Below are 13544 nucleotides of genomic sequence, written 5' to 3'. Positions count from 1 at the left end.
TTATCCCAGCTGGGGGCAGCTACGACTAAACCATCTGGCAGTAACAAGCTGTTATCTTCTCCTTTGCATCACAGAAATTCAGGTGGAACTGCTGGATTTATTCTACTGGCATTCAATAGTAAAAATGTTTGCTTCCAAATTTGCTATGGCACCCTGAAGTCCACTAGTTTTTACCTACATATTATGATTTGTTAGTGAAACACTAGAGAAGTCTATACAAAGTATGCGATAAAAAGTTGCCATTTTGTATAGGTTTAGCAAACAACTCATTTATTTTAAATTAAAACTTTGTTGTATATAGAAGGAATCGAATGACAATGGATAGGAAGTAAGGAAGCAGGTTTCCAATTCAAAAACTGGAATTCCAATTGAAATTTTGCTTTTGTGCAACATAGTTTAAATATATCCATTGCAGCACATCCATGAACAAAACCATTATCAGACTATCAAGACTGTTACAATTCTATTTTGTTAATGCAATTCATCAGACAATCTGCAGCCATCTTCAAATAATTATACAAGCGAGGAATAACACCAAAACCACTTCAAAGATCACAGTTGCTAAGAATTCTTCATTTCAGTTCAAATTCAGAACTTGAGTAGAGGGGAATCCAGATTTTCTTTGTTTACATCAGGGCTCAAAGTGATAAGAGGAGAACTCAAATCAATTAGCTGAAAGAAAAACAGTAACATTTAGCATGTGTAGTCAACTGTTGTGCATAGCTACTAGCAGCTATAATCTCTATTACTCTCAAGTACTTTTCTTGTTTAGGGTTCCTATTAGTATCTAGAAGACAAACAAGCACCACACTCAAGCTTTTGTGTTCAGGTTTTTAAAAACATGTTCACTCTTATATAAGCACAAGCTTCTCACAAGGTGGTTATTACCCCTACTTACGTTAAAAACCTAAAAGCCTTTTCTAAGTTTCACTACTACACATATTCTAGTGACATCCAGACAGGACACAGCACTTCTGAACTCCTCTGCACATGCCCCCTAAAGTCAGAGTTCTGCAATACTCCTCTTTTGACAGAATCTGAAGGGACTGATACTCAGTTCACGCCAGCTACACTTTTAGTCTAAGGCTGCATCCTCATAGTTACCAGTTTTCATCTGACAATGATCAAAAGGCATCTACCTTCCAGTCACTAATGTATAAAAGATATTTGCCCAGAAATTATTGTAAAATCTAGAGCAGATTCCAACAGCACACATCTTCTATTAAGGAGAGAAGCTAAACAGGAGAGGTATCCTTTCTTTTTTGAGTCAAATGAGCTACTGCCAAGAACTGAAAATGTGCAAGAAAGGTGAAACAAGCATGCCGACTCTACGGAAGACAACATTCACTTCCTGCTTCAGAACAGTTTTATTCTATAACAACTGCTTTAAGTTCTTTCTCCATCCTCCTTTTCTTATTTGCAGATTGCTCACTGAGCTCTAGTTCAGAACACATTATTTGTTTTTAAACATGACATTTTCTTAAGAGGACCTAATTATATATATCATATTGAGCTAATATTAAATAATTCCTACAGTATTGTGGAATTGCTCTGCAGACAAGGGTATGCAGCCAGTTGACATTTTTCCACTAACATAACTTGCAGCTGATGATTTGAATAAAACTTACCTTTATCTGCCCAGATAACACAGGCTTTGGAGAAGTAATCTTACTCACTTCGGGAGTATTGGAAAGGTCAATCAAAGGTCTACTTTCACATTCAGAAGGGTGTGGGAGAGATTTGTCTGGTCCAATATCTAGCAGCAAAGCCTTAAAAAAAAAAACCTCAGGTTTTCTCCACTGGCAATCAGTTTAGCTTATACAGCTGTAAATAATCACAGATCAGGCTTAATGTACAGCTTGGTGTTTTTCAGGCAGGATTCACTGTACACAGTGTAGAAACCTCAGCTCCTGCTCTGCCAGTGGCTAGCATCGCAGGGAAAATGCAGTAAGACAAAGCAAAAGACATCCCTTGGGGCATAAAACAGTTTCTCACTTAAAAGTTGAGTTAAATTTAACCAGAAGATTAGTAACCCTCTTAATACTTAAATGATTTAACTACAATTATTGTGCAATGTTATTTAGCCATATAAACTATTCTCTACAGCTTCACACTCTAGTTATCCTTTTGTCCAGTTTACGACCCCATACATGTAGTAAGCAATACTGAAACATGCACTTTATGCCACCAAGGAAGCTAACAAGAAACATACTGATACAATATCATCAACTAATCAATCCAAAGATTATTCTAAACCTCAGTATTTGTAAATCAATACGCACTGGGGCAGGTTAATATTTCAGAACTACAACTTCACTCCTTTCTTCTTAATGCCTGTGGCTTCAACATGAAGCCACTACCTTCCTGAGAGAGGGGAAGTATTCACTGAACTATTTACTTGACACTTAAGTTTACTGCTATGTGGACTTTGGGGTTTAATCCTCCCTCACTGTATGCAGATTTGTGCTCCTTTTAGGTGACTGAATTTAGCTACAGCAGTATTTTGGGTTTGGAGGGTTTTTTTAATCCCTGGAGGAGCTTTAAGGCTGCAACATGAACTGCCCTGCAACATTACTTCTCTAATTGAAGCTGCAAGGATTTCACAGTACTCTTCCAAAAGGGGAAATTTCATATACAATCTGCAAATATTTGACAGTGCATTTGAGATGGGAACACACTTAATAGAGATACTGAACATATGATGTTCAGTGCTAAATTTAGACACTAGAGGGTGCACATGGTTACGCCAATTGGGCACCCCAATATAAAAAGACATTGAGCTATTTGAGAGCATCCAGAGGAAGGCAACAAGGAGGGTGATGGGTCTGCAGGGGAATTATGAGGAGCTCCTTATGAGGAGCAGCTGAGGGCATTTGGTCTGTTCAGCCTGGAGAAGAGAAGGTGAGGGGACACCTTACTGTGGTCTGAGACATTGTCATGGGAGATCTCTTCATTCTCATGATCAGTGACAGGACTCAGGGAAACATCATGAAGTTGAGTTGGGAGGTTTAGGTTGTACAGCAGGAAAAGGTTTTTCACTCAGAGGGTGGTTGGGCACTGGAACAGGCTCCCCAGGCAAGTGGTCACAGTAACCAGCCTGACAGTATTCAAGAAGTGTTTAGTGTGATTCCTGAATGCCCTGTGCAGGGCCAGGAGCTGGACTTGATTCTGATGGGTCCCTTCCAACTCAGAATATTCTATTATTTCATTATTCTAACACATTTTAACTTCATGGATACTGAAGTGGTTTCCCTTCTTATCCCTTATCTTGAAATAATCCAAGCAGTTTACTTAGTAGCTTTGTAGGAAAATATATTGTGATTTCTTACCTCAGGTTGTTTCTCTTCAGCCAGCTGATTTTGTACTTCAGCCAGCTCATTTTGTACTTTCACCTCTTCAAGTGCATTTTCTACTCCTTCTGTAGCAGCTTTGTCTGGTGAGAAGTTAAGTACAAGAGGCTGGACAGGTGGAGGAGATGTATCATCTTCTGAAGATGTCTGTGTCTTATTCTCTTGTTTCTGTTTAGAACTAGGGAAAAGAGCACCAGTGATAATTGAGTTCTTTGATCAGCATTAACTACTAAAGACAGACAAGCCAATTTCTAACCTCATTTTCTCCTTTTTTTACCCTAAGGTAAAATGACCAAAAGGCTTCCCATATTTTTATCAAATAAATGCTAGTTAGCCACAAAATACAAAACATTTCATTCTGCAGAAAAAGTATAGCCTACCCATGCAAAAAAAAGAGATGGGATTATGAAGGATTTAATCTTACTTGACATTTCCATCTGGCCTAAACTTGACACAAGGTATTTTGGTTGGGTTTTTTTTGGGTTGTTTTTTTTTTTTTAAACTTGGAACAGCTAGCAAAAATTGATTTTGCGTATGTATCACTGAGCAACCCACTTCAGTCCCTGCTGACAGGAAGTACTGACCCTGGCTGGAAGACCAGAGGCTGTTGTCTGATTAGTGTTATAAAGTCATTGTAGACAGAATTGTTTTCTTGAGAGAAAAGACTGAGACCTTTGGCCTAAGTAACATGACAGTTTTCTGCCATGAATCATTCCTACTTTAATACAGTACCCCTCCACCAGCCACCAAACAAGCCTGCATACATATATATGTGTGAAGATGCTGGGTGGATAATATGAAGGAGGCAACACTACTTTCACAGAAAACAAACAGAATTAAAACATAAGTAAAGCTGCTCAGAAGATAAAGTTCAAGTCAACAAAATTCTTGGCTTTTTGACTGATGCTTTAAAAAGTGTAATTATACAGACCGTTGGCCACAATATAAAACAAAAGTTAAAAGTGATACGCATTTTAATCAGCTATTTCCCTTCATCAGAAGGCAACAGCAAAATAACACCAGAGCATCAGACACAAGTCTTAAATTTTTCCCTTGCTCAAGAAATACAAATAATTTCCTATTAAAGCTGTAATTCTTTAGTGTTAGATATTGACTCACCTCAGTAGGGCTTATAGCATTTTACCATTCACAAGTTATTTTTATTTGGCCTTTATGGCTTTTCTATGCTCAAATGCTTTATTCTAAGATTTAGCAGAGGCCCTTGAAACCCAAGACTCATCACTAGAACTCACACAGAGGCAGTTTGCCTACAATACTCATTTCATCTATGAAGATTTCTGTCTTACCCATCTGTAAAAGTCTTTTTGGTAGAAAAGCTGAAGCTCTGCCGAAGAGATGCAGCATGTGGAGAAAATGCCATTCTTGATACACTTTTAGGAGTCACTGTGGGGATCCCTGAGATCCGACGGACAGGTGTAGGTAGGCCAGACCGTCTCACACTGGCAGGAGTCATAGGGGTGGACTTCTCAGGAAAACAAAAACTCTGCAAGATGTTATCTTCTGAGGCTTTCAGAGGAGTGCTGACTGCCCTGGCACTAGAAAAGGAACATGCCTTAGCCAAAACCTTCTAGAAACTGAACACTGTTCTACCAAACAATAAAAATCCACTTCTCTTTGATCAGTAAGGGGACAGTAGTCACCTTAAAGGTGATAATCTCAGCAATAGTAAAGGCTTTACTTGATAAAAATTTTTTAATGAATTATTTTAGTCTATTTGGCACTGCAAAGAAACCTCTTCTGAATAGAGTGGGAGGGGTTATTTGGTTTAGTTTTGGGTTTTGATTTGTTTTAAATCGGTTCCAAGAGGCATCAACACATCTAACTTGGCAGGTCTCAAGGGACTAGACAATGAAGTTAGAACTTCTAAAAGACTGTTGCAACACCCAACCATGTTGCATGCTAAGAAGGATGCCTCAAATGCATTCAATTTTCAGTGAAGCCCTACCTTCCAGGTATGCCACAAAATGTTAATCCAAGAGATGGTGTTGCTTTTGGTGCCAATTTGTTTGGTGTTGCATCTAAAGAGAAAAGTTTTGTTAATTGCTTTCAGATTCATATTTATTTCTTTTATAGCAGTTATCTTTCAGTTAAATACTAACTCCTTCCTAAAGATGGACAGACATGTAATGAAACAAATAACAAACCTTCAAGGTAACATTTGTTTTTAATAACCAAAATAGAAGACAGGTCATACAAGGTATGTGCTTACCCTGAATCTTCACAGGAGCCTTAGTTTGACTTGTGGAAACGGACAAAACTCTAGCCTTGGGCTTTGGACACAGGCTTCCTTTTGCTGAACTCCCATCTTTATTCTGCTGACATAGCTGCTGCAGACTGGTTACAGAGCTTGGTCTCTGAATTCCACTGCCTGCAGCCTCAGATGATGTTGCAGAAGCTGAAGATTTAGCCAGGCTTATTGCACTAGATATTTTGGGAGTACTAGCTGCTCTCACTTGCTTCCTGGATTTCTCAGTATTGGCAGCCTGCAGAGATGACACTGTGGTAGGTCTGACAAAGGCCAGCCTGCTTGTACCAGATGAAAGCTTAGAGCCACTCACACTAGCTTTTGACGACATGCTTGATTTTCCTGAAATAGAAAGTTGTACGTCTGAAGTTTTTGACTAAGTAGAATAATTGTACTAACACAGGAAAGAAAAATAGCAATTTACAGCATTTAAATTTAGGTTCAAACAATTCAAGTAAAATGAGAATATATATAACTACTGAAAATTTATTCCTCAAATTCTTCGGCAATTTTATTTTATAGTCTTCTCACCAAATTCCTGAATTACTGCAATGAAGTGAAAGAATATTCTTCAAGGAATGCCAAAACAGCTTGGAGATTCAAATTACTTCCAGCATTTACTCCCAGCAGAACTGGCTCTGTTCCATTAAGCATCCTTTCAAGAAGTAATAGTTTGAGTTACACTGATTAACACCACAGGCTAAACTACCACACAAGCATTTTTCCCAGATTTCTGTAAAGTTCTTACTTTTAGTCTGTAGGTTACTTTCATTAACAGGATGAATCTTGATTAGACAGTTCTATTGCATAAAATAGTTCTCACTAAGCTTTTAAAAATGTTATTGATCTCCCAGAAATGAGGTGCAAAATAAAAATTTGCTCAAACTTGGTATTTTGATAGATGTACAAGAACTGTAGTACTTACCTCTGTCAGCACTTTTAGGAGACTATTTTTCTGATCCTTTGGGGCTTACTGAAATGGTCAAATGGATGGTTCCAATGCTGTACAAGCCTCTTGGCTGTGTTACCTCTCTAAAGGTGTTTTTCCCATCTGTTTGAGTAAAGCTCATCCTTTATTTAGGCTTACAGAAATGTGGAATAATGCCTTCCACCTTCCTTCCAAATTTGGTATTGTGTTTTTTCTTTTAATTCCAGTCAGACAAGCTTAGAGCATTCAGAAGCTCATGTTCTTGATGTTAGATGTATCATGTTCTTAGTTATAATAGAGGAGATCATGCATAAAGGGAACAGAATTCCTGGGGCATTGCTTCCTTTCCAGCTGTGTCACATGCTCACATGGAGGCAGCAGGTTTGTATCAATCTAGTAAATCTAAAAATTATGGATGTCTAACATTTATCTTTAGTTCACAGGGATTTACTGGGCTAGCCAAGAAAATTTTGTTCTCCATTGAATGTACTGAACACCATTAAAACACTTCCAAATCCAAAGCCCAGAAAATGCTTAACTATTTCAAATTTGATTTGTGACAAATCTGTAGTAAAAGCGATTACCTTTTTGGCCTATAGGAGAAATGGGTAAACTTGAATTAAGACTTGAGTTCACGGTGGACACTGATGATGAAGATGATGATGTAGTCTTTCTTGTGAGACCACTGGTAACACCAGGACATTTCAGATATGTCATCTTCCTTAAGCCAGGCTGAATCAAAAGAAAAAGTGCCCCATTTAACACATTATTTTGCTATTATTTGTCTTGGTATTGTAACTTTGAGAACTCGTGAATTTTAGAGGAGCTCCTTAAGACAGATTACATTTTAAAAAGTGAATTTTCTTAGAGACAGATCCTTGTATCTGGATTATTATACAGAACTGCAACATCAGATCTAGGAGGTGGTTATTTTTATTCCTGCCACAAACCTGATTATGGATTTAAAGGAATTAAAGAATAAAAAGTGTCAGCCCAGGCACCAGTATATGCTGGGCACCAACCAGCTGGAAAGCAGCTCTGCAGGCCAGGCCCTTGGGCGTGCAGGTGGACAACTGAACATGAGCTGCAATGCACCCTTGCAGCAGAGAATGCTGACAGTACCCTGGGCTGCACAGGGAAGAGCCTTGGCAGCAAGTGAAGGGAGGTGATCCTGCTCTCTGCTCAGCACTGAGAGCCCACATCTGAAGATCTCCATACAATTCCAGGCTCCACAGTATGACAGTGATTTGCAGCTACTGGAAAGAGTCCAACAAAGAACTCCTAAAATGGTTAAGGGACTGGAGCATCTCCCCCCTAAGGAAAGGCTAAAAGCTGGGACTTCTCAGCCTGGAGAAGATAAGGCTCAAGGTGGATCTCATCAATACACAGAAATATCCGAAAGGACAGTAGCCAGTGGTGCCCAGTGACAGGACTGGAGGCAATGGGCAGAGTAAAACACAGTAGGTTCTACTTCTGAACATCAGGAAACTTTTCTTTCTTCAGGAGTCACCAATCACTGACACCGGGCGCCCTCTGAGATTGCCAAAACTTCATCCTTGGAGATACTCAAAAGCTGTCTGGCCATGTGCCTGGTCAAATGACTCCATGTGGCCCTGCTTGAGCAGGTCATTGGACCAGATAACCTCAAAAGGTCCCTTCCAACCTCAACAATTCTATAGTTCAGTGAAGGGGCACCCAGCATTAAAATAAGCATTTAAAGCTTCAAAGCAACTGACAGCCATAGGTATACTACCTTCATGCAAGTTACAGCAACATTTTCATATGGTGTAGTTAACTACACATCAAAAACTTTCTTACAGGAAACTGCTCATCACTTACCTACAGCCAGTGCTTTAAAAACAAAGGAATGCTTGTTAATCCAACACATTTTTAGTTGCTCTTGAGTACATTTATGTATTACAGACTTAGAGCACACATTCAAGAATGGCAGATATAAAACCATTGATTACTTTTCCTTAATCATTTTACACAACAGCTTTAAATTAAATTAGAAAGCAAACTATATTAATTTCTTTTCATCAGAAATAATACAGAACTTCTTTTCATATTAAGGAGGGTTGCCATTACCTTACTTGGTGCAGGAAGGACTTTTGTGTCTTGCACTGAGGAACTGCTACTGAACACAGACTCAACGGCATCTAAAGCAATACTGGATTTATCAGAAATTACATCTTCAGATGATCCCATGCTGTTCAAGTCTCTTTTCATAGAAATGCTAGTATTTTTTCCTTGTTTGAGCTGCAAATTTCAATGGAACATTTTAAAAGCTACTAGTGCTTCTAGAAATCACTATAAGGCTTTTTACATTGATTCTGTTCAGAAACAGAGACAACAGTCCATGAAGAAGCCTCCAAATCCAGTGAAGTCTTCAGACAAATACAGCCTGAAGTAAGTCTAGTGAATGTATTTGCCAAGGACTAGGACATGCTTGAACCCAGATACTGGACAGCAACGTAAGGACAGTTCTGCAAGAATTCATCACTATAAATCATATAATCATTTTCATCTACATAGTGCTCCGTACTGTAACAGATGTACCTCAGAGCTATATTGGACTTTCCATTTATTATTCTTCTATTTTACTTTGGCTTCCAAAAGGTGAGACATTACAATAGTAGACTGCATCATGCAAACTGTTCAGACAGTGGGGTACAATTTGCCTAGTTAAAGCATTTAAGATGCCTTTTCTTACAGCACACAAAATCAAGAAGAAATTTATACTACAAAGGAAAAAATCAAAGTCCAATCATTTCTATAGGTGATGGTTCTTAAGAAGCCCCTATCACATCTTCAGTAAAATCTGTAATACATACTAGGGCCTAAGCTATAAAGCATAGAGCAATAAAATCCAAAAGATATTCTATCTAAAGACTGGGATTTGTGCTCACAAGGTCACTACCACAACTGTTTCCTTGCTATCCCAGAATTCATTTTCATTGACAAGGATTAACAGTAAATAAAGACACTTTTACACATTAAGTGCAAAATTAAGTGTAAAATTACACATGAAGTGTAACATTGCAGTAATTTTACCAGCAACACAGCAGCATCAGAAACCAGTTAGAAGTAAAGCAAAGAATTATAGTATTTACAAAATAAGATTACAACTGAAACGAAATTTACTTGCAAAAGCTCTACATTGTCATAATTGACAAGGTAATTGGTTACTATACCATAGTACCTGCCCTCATTTTTTTTTTCTCTATATGTTTTCGGACGAAGGATCTTATGAGGCAGAGAAGTAGCAGAAGACTAAAGTTCACTTTTAAAAATAAAGGATTATAGACAGGTTAAATACTCCTAAAACACAGACTTTACTTGAAGAAAATGTTGCCCAGAACCTGACTTTACCTTGTCAATTGTCAACAATTTGCTCTTTCCAAAGGCAGATGACAGTTTTGCCGCTGGCAGTTTGCCAGTTGCCTTTGTATTTGTTTCCTTAGTTTTCTGTTCCTCTGTCAGGGGCAAACTGGCATGTTTTGTAGGAGACACACTAATTTTAACAGGGCTTCTGTTAGGAGGAGCAGGAAGAGCATGTACTTCGCCATCTGACACAAGTTCATGTGATGCCTTCTGAAAACAAGGCGGCAGCTGACACGCTGGGCTGTCCTGCACACAGAATGTCTCCCGTTTAATAGCCCTTGGAGTTATTTCTATACTTTTGTTTCTCAGTATCTTTCGCTTTGACTTTGAGTCCTCCACAAACGTCTCTACAATCTTCTCTTCCTGTTCCTCTGATTGACTTATTTTGGTCTCCTTGTTCTTGCTTCCAGTCTCTATTTGCAGTGCCAACAAATGAGCTTCTTTGAAAATTTCCACAAATTTCTCTCCTTGAAGTGGGCTCCACAGGAGTTTATCATCAGAAGCAGAAACACAGTTTTTTGCTTCAAGACTGGCAGCAATACATCTTTCTTTGTGTCCCACGGGTCCAACAAAAACTTCATCTTCATTTCCACTACAAAGAAAAAGAATTTAGCCCAGCACCTCACATGTGTCCATTTTGAAGGGTCTACAGTACTTACATAACTTACCTTGCTGAAGAGAGGGAAAGGTCAAAATCAAACTTTTCATCGGTCAGAAGAGAAAAGTCTGAAACTATAAAAAGGATTCTGTCACAGCATGGATTTGCAATTAAAATGATTGCATTATGCTCTGACAATTTGGTGAGTGATGTCAGCTGGCAAGAACAGCTTTAGCTACCAAGTTTAAAATATTAAACTTAGGAAAACATATTTTAGGTCCAAGAAATTTAAGTTTCAATTGTGAATATGATCAAAATTGCAAATGCCCAAATACTGTGAAACACCTTAATGGTAATTTCTAAGCAGCTGTAACAGCAACATGGAATGCATCTTATCAGCAGCCTCCACTCAAAATAAGTGAGAACATGCAATCTAGAGCTATGTGACAATGCATTTGTCCCATTCAGCAGTTGTTTTTTTGTTCAGGCTACCACAGAACAGTCGCAGAAGCCAGTGAGAAAGATTACTTTTCTTATTAGTTAATATATACACTAAATAAATCAGCAGCTGCTAGATAAGGGAGGAGCTCAGATTAGATATATAGAAGAGAGATTGATGACATCAGTCACTATTACACAGCCTTTAGCACCATGCTCCTCCACAAGGTCCTCAGGAGGCTTCTGAGATTGGCAACAACAGCCCATCCAAGGAAAGTGAGTACACAGAACATGATGTTAGGCAGGGGATGTCTACTGATCTGAGCTGTCCTAACCTATAACAGGCGATATACCACACAGAGAATAACTCAGCGTGTTCTCCACCTACCATTGCTCATGCAAATATCCAGTTTCTCTTCAGTCAAGTGACTCAAGCTATGTGCTGACATTTCGTTTTTTTCCTCCATAGTACCTGAAAAATACAGGAGACATGCAAGAGATTTAAAAAAAAACCCAAACCAAACAACAGGCTAACAGACTTTGATGATAATGCTGAAATTAGTGAGGAGGCAAACATTCCCTTTGAAGACTCTCATATTTAGGGACTGCCACACAGAATCACAGAATAGTTAGGGAGAATAGAAGGGACCTCTGGAGATCATCTAGCCCAATCTCGTATCAAGGCAGGGTCACCTGGAGCAGGTTACACAGGAACGCCTCCACGTGGGTTAGGAATATCTCCAGAGAGGGAGACTTCATGACCTCCCTGGGCAGCGTATTCCGATTTTCTGGCACCATGGATGTAAAGTTCCTATTCCCGCTGAAATTAAACTTCTTATGGTTTAGTTTAACTTAATATTACTAGTCGTCCTGTCGCTGGGCGCCACCGAAAAGGTGGTTTATGGGATACCACACACTTCACCATCCCGCCGACCGCCCAACACCCCACCTCAGGCGAGCTCGCACAGGTCCCCCCCTTCCCTAACCACAACGGGAAACGGTGAAAGGCCTCCGGGCACCAAGCTGGGGCTCCAGGGAAGGGCCCGAGCGGGGCCCGCCGCCGTCCCCGCGCGCTCACCGCTCGCCCCTCACCGCCGCCGCGCACGAGCCGCTCTGCGCATCCGCACGGGCTTGAAAAGCGCGCCCCGCTCACGTGACGCGCCCCGCGCGCTCTCATTGGCAGGTTCGAAGGATACACGAGCGCTTCCGGTGCATTCTGGGGCTTGTAGTTAGCAGGGCCCCGACCGCTGCTCTGCTGGGCTGCGCAGGCCGCGCTGCCCCGCCCCGCTCCGCCCGGTCGTCGCCCCTGCGCGGGTCGTGGCCGTGGTGCTTCACCCCCGCGGGTCGTCCTTGCACAGCTCGGCTTGCCTGGCCGGCCCGTGCGGCCGCGGTGCTGGCAGCAGCGCAAGGGAAAGCCTCAGCAGGGTGTGGGCGTTGCAGAAGTTCTCACCTTGAGGCCGTGGTGGCGTACTCCGTGACTCCCGGCACAGCCGCCGTGACGGCTGCGGGGGGGCTGTGCACCCATTTCTTTGGTTTCCTTGACACCTTTGCTGGATATGGTTGTCTTGGTAGCTTAACTTTAGAATTGAAGCCAAACGGAGGTTCAGCTTGGACATAAGAAGAATTTAATCACAGAGAGCATGGTTAGGCATTGGAATGGGCTGCCCAGGGAGGTGGTGGAGTCATCATCCTGGAGGTGTTCAAGGAAAGACTGGATGTGGCGCTCAGTGCCACGGTCTGCTTGTCAAGGTGATGTTCAGTCAAAGGCTGGACTCAGAGGTCTTTTCCAGCCTAACGATTCTGTGATTTTGTGAAGGGGAAATATATCTGATCCTAAGGTGGCACAAGGAATAGAGATCTGTGGATGTCAGTCCTAGCTACAGACTATTATTATCAGTCCCATTAAAGCAGCCTGTTAGAATAATTTTTAAAAGTAGAACCGTGTTCATAAAAAACACTGGGAAAACACCACTCTTCACATTTTTTCTAACATTTAATGCTATGCAGTGTTTAGGGTTTTCTCATGTGTGCATTGCATGAGAAATTGCATTCCAGCAATGTATTCTGTCCTAAGTATTTTGGGATGACTAAATCAATCAGCTGGAATTTATCAGCTGAATAAGGATAGTTAATCATAACCTGCAGATTTTTGTGTAGATAAGATACTCTCCAACCCTTTCTCCAGTCGACCATTTGTAATTTTTTACCTTTCATGGGAGCCCCACAAGCAGTATATATTTAACTTGAGTATATAGCAAGTACGTGTGTATTGGCAGATATGCACAGCAAATGGCTGAGACAAACAGGCTTCTGCTGAATATTATCATGCTCACCTCACACTTCTCCCTCCCTTGAAATGACATGGGGAGTCACTCCTGGCTGGCAGTGGTCGGTTGCATGGGGAACTGTCCAGCTTTGTTGCTTGTAAAATAGGCCAATCCTCATTGTTACAGTTTCTGTCTTCCAGCCTTTTACATCAGAATTTTCTACCCGTTCTCTTTGATGTTTTCCTCATTGCTCCTTGAATTACTCTTATGGATGTAACAATTTCAATTTATTGATTTCTTTTATTTCTTGCCA

At 40.5% G+C, this 13544-nt stretch overlaps 1 protein-coding gene across 1 annotated transcript; it reads right to left on the bottom strand.

Annotated features, from left to right (window-relative positions):
- Positions 1-242: 242 nt before the first annotated feature.
- Positions 243-12141, bottom strand: GTSE1 (G2 and S-phase expressed 1). The gene is given in 13 exon segments (XM_066182930.1): positions 243-672; positions 1629-1769; positions 3330-3528; positions 4658-4906; positions 5317-5389; positions 5581-5958; positions 7129-7276; positions 8633-8803; positions 9917-10520; positions 10597-10660; positions 11353-11416; positions 11419-11436; positions 12043-12141. Coding segments are annotated over 13 exon segments (2292 nt in total). The 3' UTR covers positions 243-588.
- Positions 12142-13544: the final 1403 nt, after the last annotated feature.

The sequence above is a fragment of the Chamaea fasciata genome, unplaced genomic scaffold, assembly GCF_029207755.1.
Source record: "Chamaea fasciata isolate MVZ Bird 193981 ecotype frontalis unplaced genomic scaffold, bChaFas1.0.hap1 SCAF_5, whole genome shotgun sequence".
In the NCBI taxonomy this organism is placed as follows: domain Eukaryota; kingdom Metazoa; phylum Chordata; class Aves; order Passeriformes; family Sylviidae; genus Chamaea; species Chamaea fasciata.
This window is presented reverse-complemented; position numbering and strand designations above follow the sequence as displayed.